This window comes from Apteryx rowi, unplaced genomic scaffold (assembly GCF_003343035.1).
Source record: "Apteryx rowi isolate R43461 unplaced genomic scaffold, aptRow1 scaffold_72, whole genome shotgun sequence".
NCBI lineage: Eukaryota > Metazoa > Chordata > Aves > Apterygiformes > Apterygidae > Apteryx > Apteryx rowi.
The window spans coordinates 1,381,499-1,402,022 of NW_020451005.1; the positions used below are offsets into that span (position 1 = coordinate 1,381,499).

Below are 20,524 nucleotides of genomic sequence, written 5' to 3' on the forward strand. Positions count from 1 at the left end.
GGTATTTGGTTGCCCAATGCACTTTTCACATCACTACTCATCATAGTGCATAGTCAGTTATATGTGGTATGGAAGTGCTCATACTTAAATTACAAAGTATTTTTCTCTTATGTCTGTCTAAATGACTGACACTTTTAAAATAAATACAAGAGAAGTTCAAAAAAGAACCTTGTTTTTTATACAAATGCAGATATTTTATATGTAAGAACAGCCTCTGTTTAAAGTTTTGTGCAAGCAAATTCTCACTTGTACAAATGATCATAAAAAGGAAATAATCCAACATTTTTTTTGATTGTGGAGAAGTCCTTGGCACTGGCATCACTGAAATTCCTTATTGTTACAGGAAACCGAGAAGATGCTGCCTATTACAAAAAATATTAACCAAAGACTTTCTGTAGGTGCAAGAAGGCAATATTAGTTAACACTCAGTAAGTCATTTCCCCTTTTCACGATTATCTCTGAGGCTGAGATGTCTCTCTCTAAACTAATACTTTAGAAAAAGACTGCAGGGAAATCAAAGAATCTTGCATTGGATAGTTATGTCTTCCTGATCCCCAGAATTTAGAGCCATTTTATACACTGGAGCATAAAGAAAAGGGCATATCCTTATGTTATTTTATTCCAGCTCGTGTAACTGTGGACATTTTCATTATTCACATGAGCCATGTAATCTTTCATTTATTATTTTAATTCTGGTTGAATTAAGGAAAGTGATAAGGCTTCAGGTTTTTCTCTGTAGAAAATCAATTTATTTTCCTCTATCAGCAGTAAACTGTAGTATTCATTTGTCCCAAGAGTACTATGTTGGTTTTCTATTTAAAAACTGACCCTAAAAATTTGTGACTTTTCTGGTAGTGTAGTTTAACTGTGCTTCTGTGTTGGAATATACCACAGATCTGGAGATGGATGCATATTCATATTGTGTAGCTATTTCAAACAAAGCTAAACAAAAAGTGGACTTTATTCAGAGGCAGTTCAGAGGAAGTCTCTTTTTATATATTTCTTTTAATATATAAAAGTTACATGAGACTGGATTAATATCATGAGCTTTTAAGAAGTATGCATTGTGACTTTTTTGTATTTCCAGATACTGAGTTTTAGAATTAATGTGTTCTAGTTTACTTCATAGTCTTGAAGTTACGAAAGATGCTCTTTCATTCTTTCATTTCATTCTTTTTAATAGAAGTTCAGTTTCTCATGTAATCACAAAACTTCAGGGGTTGCCTTTTAGGGAAGACAACAAATATTGAGGGAGAAAAGACACAAAAACTTCAGACAAGGAGATTTCAATAAAAAATGAAGTGTGGTTATGGAATGGCAAGTTGGTGTCTAGTAATAATGTATTTCTAATCTTCTCCCTACATTTCAAATGTATAGCAGGATGCACATTCTCATAGATGGCTTTTCTAGTTGCCTATGGAACAAGATCGAGTTAGCTCCAAAGCACAGCACCAAAACAGAAGCACTATGGATCCAAGCTGAGGAAAGATGAGGCAGAGGGAAGAGGGAGCTGGTGTGCATGTGATTCCAAAAGATAGCAACCTATCCTGCAACTTGGCTAGGAAGAATGAAATGTCCAGGAATGGGAGTCTCTCCCTCCCTCCCCTACAAAAGGAGAATTCTTGCCCTCATGAGCATGACAATTAGATTAGGAACCAAGAAAAAGGAAATTAATTTCAGTTTGAAACTCAGAAAAAGTACAATCATTGCTGCCTAAGTCACATCTTTCTCCTGGAGCTAAATCTACGGTTCTGCACAACTGAGTTGGCTTGTGCCAGTGAGACCCAGTTTAGCCTTCTACCTGTAGCAAGTGCTTTGGAAAGACTGTGGGAGCAGAAAGAATAAGCAGCCTCCCAGGAGCACATTAAAAAAGAACCAGTGTGAACTTTTATTCAGGACTACTGGAGGAAATGTTCCTGTTTTCTGCTACAGTCCTTTGATTGTTCATTGGCACTTAAACTGCAGCTGACTTTAAGTCTGATGATCTGGAAAGAGATAGTATGTTGCTATCATCTATGTACTTAACAATGACTTTTGAAGTTGAGACAGGAAAAGAAAAAACAAAAAATATCCAGCCATGGTTAGATGGAGGAAATTACTCATCACAGCCTGGATCTAGTAACCTATCTAGTAACAAGGTCTAGTTTCATTCCCTGACATTTTTGGAGGCCTACATATTGGAAGAGATTGTGTCTTTCTAATAAGATTTCTTTTTAATTGTAGGCATGCCTCCATTAATTGTATTAGCATGCTTCTATCTGTTAGAATCTACTAATATCTACGTTTTCATATTTGTTATAATATTTTTGTGTAAAGTTTAATTATATACCCTCAGTGCTCAGAAGGGCTTCTCGTGAATAGTTTTGGATGCATGATTCAGTCTTTTTACTCCCAGGAACTATGCCGGCATGATATTAAAGGCCTTATTCTGAGGTGCTCTAAGGGATTTCCAAATCATAGATTTTAAAGCAATTTGTGGCTACTCAGTTCCTCTGAGAAATGTGGGCAGAGTGCTGCTAAAGAGTGGGCTTGGGTGATGAGGGTGTAAGGGGAAGAGTTGGAAGAGCGTGGTGGATAACAAGCGCAGGAAGCAGTGCTCTCTGGTGAGTAGGAGAATCACTGGTCAAGGCATCCCTGTCCCCAAGCAAAAGATGAGCTTGATCTGGATAGCATACATCCTATTCAAATAACAGTTTTGACAGCCAAGCCCATGAATTTAGGCTAAGCGTGACAAAGTAATTATTTTATTTAATTGACGTTGACTTGTCATTAACGCTGCTTGCTGAGACTGTTGATAATGCTGCTTTCATGGGCCACACCTTCACTTGCTGTGACCGTACTGCAGCTATTTCCTATTCCCTGCACTCTTCAGAGAAAGAACTACAGCCTGTTAAACTATTGATGTCCAAAAGTCATATGTTGTCTGTGTGATCCAATAGCCATAGCCATTTGCCTATGGGTAGGGTAGATTTGAAGGACTTCAAAGAGACTACAGGTGGCTCCCCTGTAGCCTGTATAAAATTATTAGTTATAGAGAGTTTTTAAGTAAAATGGTGGGAAGGGTAATAGGGGCTTTGAAAAATACTGAGTCGTGAGAAAGTCTTGCATATACGTGTACGTGTGTGTATTTGTAACATGTAGTTCCCATGGTCCACCATACCTCTGGAAATTCCCATTAAACATTTATTAAATAAGTATTTTATATTAGATTTTAAGTGGAATTAGAATGCCAAGTTTTCTAAATATAATGTATTTATCAAATAGAAGAATGAGTAGACTAAGTCTTTTTGATGTTATATGTTGTGCTGATCATGTGGTGTTGCAGATTAAGCTGTTCAAATACAAAATTTTTTCATATCAGTTGTAGCACTTACTATGTTGAACATTACTGTAGTGAGTAAAGAGGAAAAGAGTAATATTTTAAAATATCTGAAATGTATTCCTCTAATAGCAAATGGGATTTTATCATCTACTAATTTATTTGTCTAAATGTATGTTGTAAAAAAAAATTGAAGACTGCTATTGTTGTAAAGGCAATATATATCATGTGAGGTGATGGGGTGAACGAATATCTGTTACTATTAAACTGCCTGATTCACTTCCAGAAATCTTATATTTAGATTTCTGTGTAAGTATACTTTTGTTGTTATAGATAGAAAACAGCAAGTGCCTATAGATAGGCACCTGTGGAACATACATTGGTTTTCTGCTGGCTTTAGAGTTTGGTAGTAGTAATTTGTTTGCAACTGCCTCTACTAGTTGTTCCCCTTGTTCTTTCCTTCTAAACTCTRAGCATAGATTTTGGCTTTTATAATGCAAATGTACTGAATTGTCATAAAACAATCTGTTTACAAAAAATCTGTTGATTAACACAGTGTAGAAATTGCTAGAGAGATGTGAGGCAAGTTTCAGACCTGTTTTGCTGAAGTGTGTATTGGTAAGAACAAACATAGTGATTTTGCCTGAGCATAAGGGACAAGAAGAATGACTCTTGTAGCTCCTGATAACACTTAAAAGTCTCATGAAACAAAAAAATTGCTGACGCATAGGAAGCATGTGCTATGCAGTGGCTTCTGGTACAAACTGATAAACTGAATAAAGCAATGACACATTTTCTACTGCGTTTTAGCTTTCTTAAGTGAAATTGTTCAGGAATAATCATAACATGAAAAGCTATAATTAACAGGCAAAGGCAACAACAATTGTCTTTACTTTGAAATACTTAGGTTTAGCACTACAACAACATGCTCCTTTTAAAAACTGGAGCAATTGATTCCCCAGCAGTCTCACTGTGAACATTGGTACTTGCAATATCTGCTTTAAAAGATGATGTGATGATGAAACAGCACTGGAGATGTGCTCTCTGTGCTTGTGGTACTCTTCTATGTATTAGCATTTGCAACATTTTCCAGCTTATGGCAATACTGGATTTGGCAGTCTTTATGTTGTTAGAGGGTTTTTTTTAATGGTATGCTTATTTAGCAGGAAGAAGGTAGGAAAACTGAAGATGTAATCTTTAATAGCTGAAAAAGTTAAGGCCTCTTTGGATAGCTTTTCAGAAACTGCTCTTTATACAGTAAATTTGATCAAGTCAGGTTGACACTGAGGGGGGGCTTAGAAAATCTGAAAACAACCGTCCCTCCAAACTCCTACATTCGATCATGACTCTCCCCTTGCTTCACTGGTTGCAGGTGAATGATGGACAAGAAAAAGCAGAGCTATAGTTCAATGTTTTTAAGGTCCCAACAGACCTTGAAATATAGAAGCTGTATTTTTTAACAGATCAAGAATAACAAGCTACTGTAACCTATGAGACCGCAGAAGTGTGACTCAAACAACAGTTCATTTCAGAAGCAGTTGTGTCTGTATAGGGAAAAAGCTGATTCTAGATGGAATGCTGAAAGTCATATCATTTCATCTTCCTTTAGAGAAACTGGAGATGACCTGCATTTTTTGATTTAGTTCTCATCTTCCTTTCCCACACTGGTACTATTGATAAGCTGTGTTTCTTTTACAGCTACATTTTAAACTTGCTTGTTTTTTTTTTTTCTATGCAACTTGGAGATTGTTTCTGTTTTATAAACTTTTTATGTATCTTCCCCCACCCTGATTTTGAAGATAATTTCCTTTATTTAATCTTTGAAAGGGTGGGAAGTGTAAATTAGAAATACTTTGCTAACCCCAGCTTTGCACAACTGATTGTCTTGAAGGAATTCCATCAGGCAATGTTAGCATGCAGTCTGAGTGTGTCTGCTACTGAAAATGCATGTTGTGCCTCAGGGACATTTGAGCAGAAATCTGTTTATACAAATACAGCAGAATTTGAATTTGTACCATGCCTTCTTGGAGACTATGTCCCATAGTGCTTCATTGAATGAAATGATACAGTAGCAAGATTGTGGTAAATATGCAAATGATGAGAGAGAAACAGCAAAAAAGCAAGTAATTCCACAAGCAATGGAACTTATGAGTACTGGTTTCCAAGAATTTGTGTGTTGTGGTTTCTCAGATGTCTTAAAAGTAACTACCTCTGATCAAAGCTTTTTCTGCAGCTGCGATGTTCGTGACTTCTCTCTATCATGTGAATTTGTTGAGTACATATAAAATCCATTTCAGCAATTTTCTGTGTAGAACACTAGTAGGATCTTCTTCTTCTATCCATCCACCAATTTTCATGAAACTCACTGGAACTTTATAATGATGAGAACTCTAGTCTGTAAAATTTTTTGGAAATTGGTTAGGGGGTTCAATAGTTATTTTTGAGAGACTGAGGGACAGACAGGTAGACATCTGAAACTGACTCTCTTAAAAGCAAATATAAACATACACAGACTTGAGGGTTGCATAAGCCTCATTTCAAGGAACCAAGATAAGAGTTTATCAGGTAAGATTTACGATGGATTACTGCATAGGCATTTTTTTTTCCAAAGCAAAGGAGCTAGTTAGGTCAAATCTGAAGCATGAAGAGTTCCATATGTAAATAAATATATACAAACATAAATATAATAAAAGCCTATGTATACTGTATCTGTGAAGCAAATAAAGATAAAATAAACCAAAGAGGAAATGTTTAGTGAGGTGGTTTGAAATAAGTACAGGTTAAAAACAAAGATAATAACTGGATTCTAAAATGGAATAAATGCCTGGAAGGTGTTTGCAGTTGAAATGTATGACTGTATACATGAGAAAATAGTCAATGACATTTTATGTTGACTGGACTGAAAAAAGTTGAGAATTGTGAAAGGCCACAGAAAAGAAGACTGTGATAGTTAAATGCATTTCAATTATGATGAACAGATGTTAAAAAAAGTAACAAATGAATCTGAACAAGTGAAGAATAAGAAAAAAAAACGTTAAACTCAAGAATCATACTGAAAGCATGGTAAATACTTCTCTTGCCCAGCAAAATAATTTCTGAGCCTGAGGCTTTTAAATACAAGGGACACAATACCAAGCAGGAGTAGGAAAAAAGTATTAATATGCAGGAGGCATTAAAGGTGTTAAATGTAAATATAGACATGAAGTCGAGGTTATTGATAAGATTAGGGGGCTGAGAGATGATCTTCTGAGATTCCATACAGAAGAAACTTATGGATAACAGAGATCCTGTCAACTGAAGAAAAAGCTAGACTTGGTTCAGCTGAGGGGAAAACAAACACCAGATGTGAAAACATCTATAAAAAGGGAGGAGGAAGGAAGGATACTTATTGTGGAGAGCTGTTCTGATGTAAAAGAGAAAGCAGATTCTGTGCTTCTCTGGGTTTCTTTTGAGAAAGCAGCAGAGCAAAATCCCAAATAAACCTACATTGCTTCTGATGCGCAAAAATAAATGTCAGAGCACCTTTTTGTAGAAATTGGCAGAAAAAGAAAAGGCTAAAATTAAATTATGTAGTTGAATTTCAGAATCATGGAAGGGTTTTGTTGGTTCTTTTGGAAAGGTAAGTCTTTCAAAATTGAGGGGAGTTACAATACTAGGAGCAATATTTACCATAACCAATGCAAGAGGCAATAGTAGGAGAGAATTAAGTAAGTATGCCCTTTAATAAGTTTTACAGAAGCATCAGTTCCTGCTCACCAGAGTTGTCACATAGTAACAGCCTTTCTCTTTATGATTGGCTTGTGGGAGCAGCAGCCCCAGAGACAATGCAAAACAAAGTTTGAGATCTCTTCCTCACTGCTGTTCAGGCTAGCTCTGTCCTTCCACAGCTGGAGGGGATGGGATGAGGACCACTAATTAGCTTTTGTGTGCTTCGATCCTTAGAAGTAAGCTTCTAAAAGAACTTTCTAAAATTTTATTTAAAAAATAACAAAAACCTCTTCCATCTATTAGATACTTTGCCCTTTTTTTTTCTTTAGTTAAAGGATACAAGTTGTGTATTTATAATGCTGTCACTGAGGTCAGTCAGCCTTTGGGGAGGAGGAACATGTTTTTTCCAGGTAGGGCTAAATTGGCTTAAAGTCTGCTTTGTGTGTGCATGTGTATGTGTACTTTCTTTGCCATCTAACAGAGCCAACTATTGGGTTGAAAGCAACAGTTGTTCAAAGTCTTAATGTTGGAAGGAAGACTGTTAGCTTTTTATGACTTGTGCTTGGTATCAGTGCTGGTAAAGCCTAAAGACGGTCAATTTCAGAAGTAGGTAAGAGCTGAAATTTTTGCAGGTAGATCCTCTTTTTGTAGCAGTAAAGAGGCCTAAGGTATCTGTGGCCTGGATTGCCTCTACTGCTCACTGCCCTTTATAGATAGGTAGAAAAGATTGTCTTTGAACAATGAGATTATTGGTTTGCTGGTATGGGATGAATTTTGGGTCCATCTAACAGTCAGATGGTTAGATGGCCAGAGGTGGGTAAAGAGCACAAAGCTTTTTTTTTTCTTGCATTGAAATAATGAAGTGGCAATTTACCACTTAAATCCATTCCTTGTGTCTTTTTTCTGTTTACCTTTATCATCCACTCAACACATTCTGTCACAGCAGCAGTGAAGGTGTCAGGCTGTAGAGAGACCCACTAAACCAGCCTTCTCAGAGGAAAGCATTGTTACTCATTTGCTGTGATTTTTGATACAAGTTGAGGATGAAAAGTTTTGAATAAAATTTAGCCAAGTCTCATTCCATAGCATACTCTTGGGCACTACTACAGAGCACTATCAAAAGACTGTATTTAGGCTTATAAAATATCATAAATGTGTATGTAGTTATACATGCATATATGCCATAGAGACAAAAGCACACAAAAATACATAAAGAACTTTTTTTTAATGTATGTTAGAATATTTGTGTGTATGTAAACATTTGGAAAATTTGTGCAGCAGAAGTCACTGTAGGCACTAGTATTTTGACTTTGTAAAAAAAAAATTCAGAATTATGTCTTTCAATTGAAATGTAACTGGATGTTTAAAAACTCATGGAGTTTTAGTTACAGCTTCTCAACCTTGCACAATGGATGCTATAAATCTCCTAGCAAATTTATGTAGAAGGCATATTGTACGTGATACCACACTGTTTAATTCCATTATTTAATAAAAGGCTACCTATTAAAATTTTTTATAGCCAAACACTGAATCTCTTGCCATGTAACCATAATGAATAGAAATGAAAAATAGATCACCTGTTTACATGTATGCAAGCAATATTTTCTATATATTATTAATAGCATTTGTATGGTTAATAATTCTAGTAAACTATAAAAATCCCATTAAAACCTTTAAATTTTGTGAGAGTAAGACAAAAAACTCTGCAAGCATAAGGTACAAAATGTCCTTATGCACATACAACTGTTATGGACTTCCATAGTTTCGTATTCACTATGACTATAACTTTCTGTCCATTTAAATAGTGTTGTGCATAGTTGCTATGATAGTAATCATATTCTTAAAACTCTTTGGGCTGCTTTAAAAATGTTTCACTGTATTCCACTGACCCTCGTTTCAATTTATATTTAAAGCAGCTATAGTCTAAATAGATTAATAGGTTCATATAGTTTAAGATTTAACACGGCAGTTGATTAGAAACACATGGTAAGATGCCCCTCTATGGACATTTTTCATGCTTTTTGCTTGTATAGAATATGTTTACTTCATAGAGAACATTCAAATAAATAACACAGTATAGTACTGTGTTATTAATAATACCTTGTTTTGGTATTAACCTGTGCTTAAGTGCCAAATGTTGGTGCTATTTTAGATGGTATTTTCCTATTTTTGAGTATTGAAATGCTACAGATGTGAACTGCCCAGCTAATGTCCTGACTCGTAACATAAGTAAATAAAATACTGGTGTGAACCAACACATTTTCAAACCTAAACTTGAAAAAAAACCCAACAACAACATGCAAAACACACTGGTGTATGCAATATATCCACCACGAATAAAAGACAAATGGGCAGAGATAAAATATACAGTCACAGAGAGATTCCTTAAGATTTTGATATCTTCTGAAAAATTCCATGGCGATTAATTCTAGGTGACARTCAGGTAAAAAGGTTGTGGTGTACCAGTCAGAGATACAAGACAGTTCCTGCTTGGTTCAGAAGAGCAAACCACATGTGTGGTTCAAGTCAGTTTTTTGGTTTTATAAACACATCGATATAATCTTCAGAGACAGAATTACCATCCAGGGGATCTCAGTTCACAGAACATCACATTTATAGTCAACCTACTCAGCACCTCTGGAATTATATACAAGAGTGCACGCTTCTGAATTGATTATGTTGTATGGAACACTCACTGGGCTTCCTGTTAAAATAGCTTTGTTGTGACTTTTTTTTCCTGTTTGATTCTGAAGTGGTGCCAGAGTCCTTAATTTTCAGTTTATGCTGTCTTTATGGCTGCTGCGATCTGTATTGTGATTTAGTTCTTGATTTTTCCACTGAATGCTTGTTCCATTCATGGGCACTGAGGTCACTAGACTTTTAGATTGGGAGCAGCAACAGCAAAGACATGACTGGAAATTAATAAAAGAAAAATATGGTTAACATGAATCTACCAACTCTATGCAGCTTGCCAACTGTATCCTTTGTTCAGAAGTGAACAGATGATTTTAGGTGAAGAGAGAGAGCTGCACCCAAAGAAATTTTTTATCATAAAATGTAAACAATTCTTATGATTAACAATCCCAAAGGCAGCAAATTAGGCCTGTTTTTATTTAAGAAGAACTTTTGCAGCATCAAAAGGGAAATTTGTTTGACTAAGGTAAACAGGTTGGGAACTAACAGAACTCCACACATATTCTAAGAGCTGGGGGAGGGTCCTCTCTCTCACTGGGCTGAGGACCTAGAGATCAGTAGTAGCTGCTTAGCAAGTAGGGGGGAAAACGAAAATTCCCCAGCAAGTGATTTAGGTCCCTTCCAACATTTTGGAGGAAGACAAAGTTGTTTAAGAAAAGAGATGGTGGATGTATTGAGGCACATGATTTTTTCATAGCTAAGAATAGAAAGGCAGTTAGGATTATGCTCCCAGGTCCTGGGATCCCATCCAGGGATGTTCAATTGTCTCCTCTTTTCAGAAAGAATTCTTTGGCTATCCTCCCCTCCCTTTACAGAAACAAATGCTGAACTCTATGTAAGTGGGATCTCTCCACCTTATTTAGGGGAAAGAGAGTTATGGTCTCAGAGGAACAATGACAGTAACAGTAGTTGATCAATGATTTCTCTGAACTCAATGAGAAGAGAGTGTTGCAGAGAGGTAAGGTCAGACTTAAAATACATGTACTGCATATCTGTGGGTGGAAATGTAAAATAACTGTGTTAGTACAGAGGTAGGGTGGGAAACTCAATTATAAAACGGGAAGATTGCCTGAATTAATCACACTGATACTAAAAGGGAAAGGGCAAGTTATAGTGAAAACTGGGGAAAGATTAAATAATAGCTGAAAATTATTTAATTAGAGTTGTTGGATGGCATTTTTATTTGGAAGGGCAAATGGAAAGAAAGAGTTAATGATATGAGGAGCAGCCTGGTAGTACCCACTGTTACTTCTCCCTTGAGGACAAGTCCAGGCGTAGTATCTTCTCCACAGTTTCTCAGTGAAGTATGGGACTGTCAATATCAATGTCTAACAGATGGCAAAACTGACTTCTTCTGTCTCATGCGGAAATAACCCCTTAAAAATAGTTTGTAAGTCTGAGTGGGCTACAGAAAAACAAGCATTCCCTATTTTAATCATTTATTATATTTTTCAATAGCTCATGCCACCTATTCATAGCCTGAAAGTTTATTGGTACAGTTCTTTTTTTCTTCTTTGCAGATAAATCTATTTCAGTCTTCCATTTCACCACTTTCTTCTCCACTATTTGCTCTAATTTTCTTTCTTCCTGTATTGTCTTTATTTGGTGAATTGGGACTTGCAGAGACAGTGTGATAAGGAAATTATTTTAGCCTTAAAATATGTTTTCCTGTGTTGGAACTAGAAAAATGCAGGTAAAAGACATAATGCTTATTTAATTGCCAAAGTCAACTCAGGTGCCTAGCTTTGGTATACAAGCTTGAAAATTTTAGTCAGAATGTGACTGTTTAACTGCAGGCAGATTTGGTATCTTCTGTGCATGTTCTTTGTCCTCACCCAGAGTGGGAAATATGTTATCAACCAAATTCTGCTTCATGTACATGCCACATGCAGATAAATAGTACTTAAGAAGAGCAGGACTGTCTCAGTGATTGTTTACGTATGAGGACTATGTCAGACTTATTTACTGGTTTAGCATTTCAGATAATGAGGATAGTTTCAGCTCTGTTTGGTATGTGTGCTATGTGACCTGCTAGCTGGTAAACCAGATAATTTATAATCCTTCATTCCTTTACATGCCTCTCCTCACAACTGATGAAAATAGATAGTAACTAAATGGTTTAATGCAGTTCATCAACTGGACATAAAATCTCATCAACAGTTTCTTACCTGAAAACAGTTTTTAAACTTCTTGCTCACAAAATAGAGAGCTATTGGGTTTATACAAGAGTTCATGGTTGCCAGGTTGATGCTGATATAATCCAGTGGCAGCAAAAAACTAGGCAAAAAAGAAAAAACAAAACATTTAAACTCTTCATATACTATCAAAGCATCTGTGCTATTTGTGGTTGCAATCTCTTCTGTCACAGAAACTAATTCTCTGTCAGCTAGCTCCCTCAATCTAATCTTTTACCATGCCGTGTCTGGAATAACCTGTCTCACAGAAGTTCTCAGAAGCAGGAGGAAAGTGATTGCAATAGCATTAGACAACATTTATTTTAATTTTTGTACCCCATTACAGCTGAAACCCCTGAAAATAGAAGGATGTAATAGAAAAATCATAAAATAAGAGTCAGTTCTTCTAACATCACAGTTGCATGCCCAATGACATTTCTTACCTAATCTCCAAGTGTGCTGCATTATATTTTTTCAATAAGAACACTTGATTGGTATAAGAAAATAGGGTACCTGAGCAGTTCACATCTGCCAGGGTCTCTTTCGTTGTATACCATTTTCTTCAAAATTCGGCTCAGATGGAGAGGGAACCAGCAAAGAGCAAAAATCACTACTAAACAGAAAACTGTCTTTGCAACTTCTCGACGCTAGAAAAAGAAGTTAAGAAAATGATTACTGATGGTCTGATTCATATTGGTAGGTGTCTATAGTGGAGTGATGTTGGCAGCAAAGTAAGTAATCTAGATAAGCATGCAAGGATTCCCAAAGCACAGCTTTCAGGCTACCTGCTGTCTGTGAAACCTTTTTTATGGAGCCAGTAAATTGAGCTAGTTCTTGAAATCTGGCCATCCTCAACAGAGCCTACTGATCACTTAGACTAGAGCAGCTAGAGCATATGGGTGATTGCTGTCACTGAGCTGTCACCCAAGGAAAATCCATTGCTGGACTTTCCTGAACCTGACTACTTTCCCAGCCATTCCTATTTCTCTGCACTCGATTAGTTTTCTGGCAATCCCTTGGATAAACCTCTGTCTTCAGGAGCATACATACTCTGCAAGGAGACTTTTTTGTGTATTAGGGAAACTGATATCACACTGGACTGAAAACCACTTTCACCTAAAGTTTGATTTGGGGCAATTTGTAAGCCCAAGGCACCTAAATCAATTGGTAATAGAAGTTTCATTCAACTGTGTATCTAGTCAGGATGTCAAATTCTCTGTGGTGTACTATTTTATATTTAGTATGTATATGTAATGTCATGTAAAGGGATACTGAACAGGAAAAAGTTGCAGAGTGTATTAATTTTGCTATGTGTGCTTGCTATGTGATCTTGATGTTCCTGAACAAATAGTCCCTCTACAAACAAAATTGTAGAAACTTCTGTATTACAGCTTAATTGCATAATACTTTGTCAGGAAATAATTTAAATTTGATGGATATTTTATGTGGCTCTAGGGATTTACAGATGTTTTAGTGGATTTTTTGACAATGCATATGAGTGGTATCTGGTAGGCATGGATTTGATGAAGAGAGTCATATGTAGGGATGAGAATACCACTTCTTGAACTGCCACTGTAATGTAACAATAACAAGCATTGCAAAGCTCCGTCATTAAAAATTTTAAAGTCAAATGTATGATTAGATTAAGTCTCGTTTGTCTTTGAATAAGACTATTATTATTTCTTCTTTCTTATAATAGCAGTTTTCATCAAAATATGAAAGGATCATAACTAGACATTAATGTGGACAAGGCTGTTGGGAGGAAGGAGAAAGGGAGGAAGAGCAAAAAGTGATAGTTAAAAAGACCCTTTACATTTGTAAATTGTGGCATAAATCCATCCTCCAGTAACCAGTCCAAGTAACATGCTGGGCACTGCACCCCGCATGATGGGGAAAGAGGGAGGGAAGATTGCCCTGTACATACCATTCTAGTCCCAATTGGTGGAGTAGATTATGTGGGGCCCTAGGGGAGACTGTGTTGCAGGCCCTGAGGCCTGATGAGGGAAGCAAGTGGAGGATCTGCACCATGGGAGGAGCTTCTGGTCTGCCCAATCTGGAATGAACCAGCAGAGGGAGAACCCCTTAGAGAACTCAGATGCAGAGGGGACTGCTTTAGGGATTCATGTTTCTAAATCAAAGAGTGGGATTCGATGGGCTGAAGTTAACATTGTATCCTATTGTCTGACTAACTGCAGGGAAAAAGCTACAGATTACTTTTAAATTTCCAGTTAGGAATGAAGCACCAGAAAATGCTGCAAAAACGCCAAAGTGAGATTTGACAGTTTTGTGAGTGGTTTTGCTCTATGATTACTTGTTTGTCCAAGTCTCCTACTGCTCTTTTCTATAGCCAGTACAGCTACAGTAGTGGTACTGCAACAGTGAAACAAGCCTGAAAAAATCTAGACTACCCTAAAACCAGGTTACTCTACAATTGCTTTTTACAGGACACAGAAGTTGTGCATCGAAGTATGCCAGAAATAGGGAGGACCCATGGAGTTGTATCTTTATGAATAAAAAGTCAAGAAACAATTTTTTGGCAAATCTTTGTAACTAAATTCCATGGCATATAGCCAGTAATGATTTAAGGTTAAAGAGCGGGAGAGCAGAACTGTCACACTTAAGAAATAAACTCTGGTGAGCTTCCAGAGCACATTGTCTTCAATATCTCCTTATACTATGATCTCTTATGTTCTGAGTTTGACTGAATATCTTAAGGTCATAAATAACCTGCATCCTTACTTTCTGTAACTTATTGTATTCAGATACACTTTGAAACATTTCTAAGCTAACCCAAAGGTAGAAGAACAGTATTTTCAGAGACTGGTGTTCTTAATATTTACCTGCTTAAGATGTTCACTGAGAGCAATTCTCAAATTACTGTTCCTTCTGTTTAACATTTCGCAAGTCATTAGTGTGTAAAAGATAGCAGTACATGCCAGTGGCATGCAGAAATAGAAACCAAACAGCCACCAGTCCTTTGCATCTTTGTAAAACTGCAGATAAGGGAAAGAAAAGAGAAGATATTTTCTTAAAATTCACCAGAAAGTACCACAGAAATGTAATGGAAAGTGTGACAGTTGGTATGGTTCTTTTAAGTCCAAGTCTATTGGTAAACCGTACTGAACTATGTCAACTTTCTTATCCTTCTGATCTATTTTGGACCAACAGCAAAATGGGAATTGTGGCAGTGTAAACATTTAGTTTACCTTACTGATAGCCTGTCTGTACCTTTGTTACAATCTGTTTTGAGTTGGAATTAATTTTTTGTGATTGTGTTTTCTGGACATGTACTCCCATTCATGAAAACTGGAGCTCAGTTTTCACAAAAATGACATGCCAAAATGTAGTAAGTGTCAGTGTGCGATAACAAATCTCACTAAAAGCCTCAGGAAATGCCATTTACCTCTATGGCTCCTGTCCTGATTCCAAAAAAGGAATGTTCAAAATGTCTTGTAAGCTTAATCATCTTTTGTTATCTATGAAAAGATTGCTAGTTGGTTTGCTTATGTACTGGGCAGATAGAGGCCACTTCATAAGTATTTGTCTGTTATATGCAAAACTTAGGACTGATGGCTTCCAGTGGTATAGTTACTTTTAACTCTTTGCTTGCCATTTATACCATTTGACTTTTGTGACCGGGCACAGAGGGAATTGATAGCGTAGCATTACTCTGCTGTGTAATTTTAACTCTTAACTGTGGTTTAAGGTTTTATGTATTATGGGAAATACTACATTTGACAAAACATTTAAAATTGTACTTTTCTGCAGATAATTATGTTTGTAGACTTGAGAAAATACTGTATTTTGTTTTTTAACTTCTATGCTCAGACAAAACTGTGCATTGAAGTATGACAATTTAAATACTTCCTGTCTCTAAGTTATTAGTCACTGAGATGGATGTGTGCAAAAGGGAACCTTCTTTCTCATAATCTTTCCCTTAGCTTGTTTATTCCTAATGGATGTGCTCTTGTAACATCACAGTTCCCACACCAAATGTCAAAATGCGAGTAACTGAGGATTATATGAATCCCATTTGAAAAAGTCAAACATCTGACATCTTCTTTACATTTAAAACTGAAGAGTGCTAAACTTCGAAAGATGAAAATGGACATAATTTAATAGACTAATATCTAATAATGTTATTTTTTTAATTTGCTTTAGTTACATCAGCAAGTTGAGTTACTGAGAAAAGGGAAAGTTTTTTGATTTTTATCCTCCCACCCCAATAGAGAGAGTAAGTTGCTTAGAGTTTGCTAATTTAGCATACACTACCGGTATCTAGGCCACAACCCCACCTCACAGGACATTTTGAACTGCGTTGATTAGTTTGTTTTCTCCCCCTCATTAGCCTCATCCCTGGGAAAGGAGGGGCTGCAATCCACTGCATAGTTGCACTCTCCTTGGAGGCAGAACTTCCCCCCTGGGAACTCAGCTTCTGCCAGCAGAAAACCAGAAAACAGTATGCTTCATATTTTAAGAGTCTGTACCAAGGGGAAATCTAATTAGCACTCCTTCTGCAGAGAAGAGGACTGCAAATACATGGAGGCAATTATTTTTTCTGTGGCAAAATCCTTCAGGTCAGACTAGAAGCGCACTGGCTGTGCAGCATAGCAAAATATGTGCTGTGTGACTCCATGCTGTATTTGCAAGGCAAACTTTCTGTCCTGATAGTCTAACAGCTTTTGTGAGCATTGCATGTCAGTCACAAAGAACACACACACCCAGTTCTGTGTATCAACCCTGACCAATGCATTAATTCTGTACGAAGACCTGGCTTTGCGAAGTTATAGAAACTACGTGAAAATGTCTGCAAATAATTAATTAGGGAATCTGAGCTTCACACAGCTTACATCAAAGCACAGAATTGGGTTGATTTAAGAGAAATAGACATTCTTTTGTTTGTCTTGAAAGTCCACATGGAACTGGTTTTCTACAGGAAATGTGCATTTTAAACAAGTTTCCTGGTGCACTCAGCCTCTTGGGAATCATGGTCAAGCATGAATCTTTCGTCTTTCAAGGATTGCTTTAAACATGAATAAGGCTCCTATTAAAAACAAAAGTTAATCTTAATTCCTTCCCAAAGTTTAATGATTGTTTATTGTGGTGTTTGTGGTAGTAAACACTATAGATAAGTTAAAATGGTATTTCCATTTTAATATAATGTTTTTACTTGCTTGCAACTCATTGAAACACTATCCATTTTGGCTGAGGCTTCCAACACTTAATTCTCAGCTTGAAAGTAAATGCTGGTTTCTTTCCCGGAAAATCAACTTGGGGTTGGGGGGATTTGGAGCTTTTGAATAGTGCTGAGCATGTAAAAGATACTAATTACTGCTAAGAAACAAAAAAAAAAACAAGCTGTTCTACTTACTGAGTTAAGAACAGAACAATATCATTAAAGTTAACATGCCCACAAAAAACTTGAACTGTAATGTTTTTGAGAATAGTGAGGAGAAAACCATTCTTTTTCTTAGGGAGAGAAGAAATGAAGATTGTCCAGGCACATTTGTGGAAAAAAACAGCCATTATAAAAGCAAAAAGCCTAGATTTGCTGCAGTATACATTTCATAAATCGCATTCTTGTAACTAAAATATCTACAGCCATAGAATCTATAGACTTTAGAAACAAAAATATTATAAGTCCTGGGCAACTCTACTCCCTCTTCACCTATGTGATTTACTCCCATCAGGGAATGACTTTTCTTTTCTCTTGCTTTTGTCTCTTGCTGTTTCTGCCATCCCTGCAGTCTGTGTAACCATACTGAAGTTGGGGATCTTCCACTGAAAACCATGAATCATGCATCCCTTTTATTTTCTAAATTTTCTAGCTGTGTTTTGTGCCTTCCCCTCCCCAGTTCTAGCCCAAGCCATGTTATGATCCCATAGAAGGAGAAGTGTCAGACATTTGAAAACAAACAAAGAAACTTGTACTTTATTCTAAATAAAAATTCTAGCTCAGGAAAAAATGTGGAGTTTCCCTCAATAGTTAAGACCTTGCATTATCTGCCTTCTCTCAGACAGAACAGAACAATAATCATTTTTTATTACTGGGTGAACTGTAGCTGGCCCTTCTTTGGGTCCACAAAGGAAAATGTAAGATACCTTTTCCCATTTTATCAGTGGAGGGTTGGGCAGAACCACTATCCCTCTATGTAGTAAAGATATGTTAACTCTGTAGTGACTTCTACCTGACTTGCTTTGAACAAGCTAATGTGGGTATTGGCAGCTGTTAAGCTGCAGCAGTGTCGTCGATGAGGGCTATGAAACATGCCAAAGAAGCCTGATATGTACTCAGGCACTTCTCTTGCTCTGAATTTTGTGTTGCTGTGTCTAGATGACAGCTAACAGTGACCAAGCTTTCTAGGTTAGAGATATGAGTTTGTCAGATTTGTAGCCATGAATTCTTATAAATGAAGGGATTATTCTGCTTGACTTTGTAAACGGCATTCGGAAGAGGAAAAGTTATGTTAGCGCATGGCCCCACCCTTTTTCTGCCAAAAGAGCTGGCTACTGCATACAAAACGATGACTCACCATGGTAAAACATGTTTTCCAATAGTTGCAAGCTCCAAGGTGTTATACCTAGAAACACAATACCTCCTAAAGCTCTGGCTACACAGGTACTGTTCTTGACTATACTTTAATCAGGTCTGTATTGTAAATTACTGGATTAAGAATCCTCACTAGTGAAGGAACGTAAATGTTGTAAAGTCACATTTGCTATCTCTGGATGAAAGCAGAGACTGACCGCTGTAAATGAAGGATCCTCCTTGCACCAGTATACATTAGAATATATTTTATACTTTAATGGATGAATAAAGCATATTTTAACACTATAATGCAGTATCTTAAGTGTCTAAGATATGTACTGCCAATCCCAAGAAGAGAAGAAAGGATGTTACTTACCATCATAAAATTATTTTTAGGATTGAGCATGCAGGTAACATAACCTTCATCCTTGTATCTGAAAGGTACCACAGCAAAACCAATTGCTTCTGGAATAGCCAATATAAAGGACAGAAGCCAAATGGAGAAAATTTCAATAGCAGTGATCATAGGGATTCCAATTCCCTGAACACGGCTCCAGGAGGCAACTGCTCTGTACCTGAAAGAGACAGGCATTAGATTCCAGTCTCCAGTATCTTTCTTAAATCCAGAGCTCTCGGTCTAGTTTTAAATATTAAATAAAATCCTGAAGCTGACATCCCAGCTTGTTTTCAACTTGTATTGCTTGTTTATACATACACTAATGGTTTCTGATTAAAGTAGGCAAGGTTTGTGAGGACAGGCAATGTGTTTTACTAGAGTAACTTATGTATCAGAAGAAAAAAAGCTTTCAGGCCCAGAAGCCATTCTACAGAAACAGCTTATCTCCTTCAGCCACATCAGTAGTAACAGCAGTGCTATCCAAAGTGAAGTTGTCAGCTTGCATATGATGAAGTACTGTGAAAATACTCTTCATAACATGAAAATGCACTTGTTTTACTTATTCTGTTTAACTGTTAAAAAATACTGGGTTTATGAGGCATTTTTATATTGATCTTAGACTACAGCTGAGTGCTAGTTAGGACTGTCTGGCTGCCAATTCAGGTCTTAGCCTCTGCATCACCTTTCCAATAAGAAACTGAAGTGAACAGCTAAGAAAAGTCTCTACATGCCAGAAGCAACACATTTTTCCCATGACTTTATCCCTTAGATAGCAAGTTTCTCTGTGAAAAGTGAAATTATTGAAACCTGCTTTCCTGTATATATGTGTCTCATAGCTGGAATCTCTGGTAAAAGGTGAGAATTCTTAAAGAAGCTTTACACATAGTCATGCATTTACAGCATTCCTCATTTTTCCTCTTTCTCCCTTTACCTTCTCCATCCCTTCCATGGTGAGGGATTTTTGTTATCAGGCTTCAGCCTTTCTCCCAGTACAGGAACTTAGAGGGTCCTTCTCCTCTACTTGTCTGCCAATTTTCAAGGAACTTGCAGGGATTTTTTATCCTTGAGACCTCAACCTCTCTGCCACATCTAGTCAAAAGGTTCAAAAATTATTGGAAGGAGACTGATAGGCATACAATACAGAGTACAAACTGGTCCATAAATAAAATTTTCAGTAGCAGACTGTAAACTGTTGTCTAGGAGTAACTGCAGTAAATTAGTTACTTAGCATTTGCAACAATTTAGCAAAGACAGTGCTATCGCAAAATTAGGGCAAGAACAAACAGTATTTTTGTTCTTGTAATAATCTGAAGTACATGCTGGGCAGTTTTCTTTCATCCGTGACATAACATGTCCTAAACTGCTTATTTTACTTCCCCAAAATAGTTACAGCTTCCCATCTGGAATTATAGTGCTGCATGGCTTTATCATGGCATCCACTGACGAAACATTCTTCTTTAGCTGAGAGGGAAAAAATCAAGAAAAATTGTTCCCCTACTTTAAAAATGTCAGAACAAGAGGTCATTGAAGCAGATTAAGAATTTATAAGAAACTGTCATTTTATTGTCTTGGCTATGGCAAGTATTCTTTTCTTCCTCAGATGTGCCCTCATTTTCTGTCCCTCTGAGTCCTGGCAGACAGATTTGGATGTATGCACCTGCCACCTCTATTTTTAAAACTTTGTCAAGGCACGAGCCAGGTGG

At 36.8% G+C, this 20,524-nt stretch overlaps 1 protein-coding gene across 2 annotated transcripts in view; it reads right to left on the minus strand.

Moving 5' to 3' along the window:
* Positions 1–9,801: 9,801 nt before the first annotated feature.
* EDNRA (endothelin receptor type A) overlaps positions 9,802–20,524 on the minus strand; it is a 29,578-nt gene continuing 18,855 nt past the window's right edge. Inside the window, exons 3-7 of one of the 2 annotated variants that reach the window (XM_026087545.1) lie at positions 18,801–18,999; positions 14,736–14,888; positions 12,409–12,542; positions 11,890–11,998; positions 9,802–9,939 (exon numbers count right to left, since the gene is read on the minus strand). In XM_026087545.1, the coding sequence (XP_025943330.1) occupies positions 9,802–9,939; positions 11,890–11,998; positions 12,409–12,542; positions 14,736–14,888; positions 18,801–18,999 (733 nt within the window). The remainder of the gene's footprint in view (positions 9,940–11,889; positions 11,999–12,408; positions 12,543–14,735; positions 14,889–18,800; positions 19,000–20,524) is intronic. The other variant, XM_026087546.1, reaches the window with a different exon arrangement.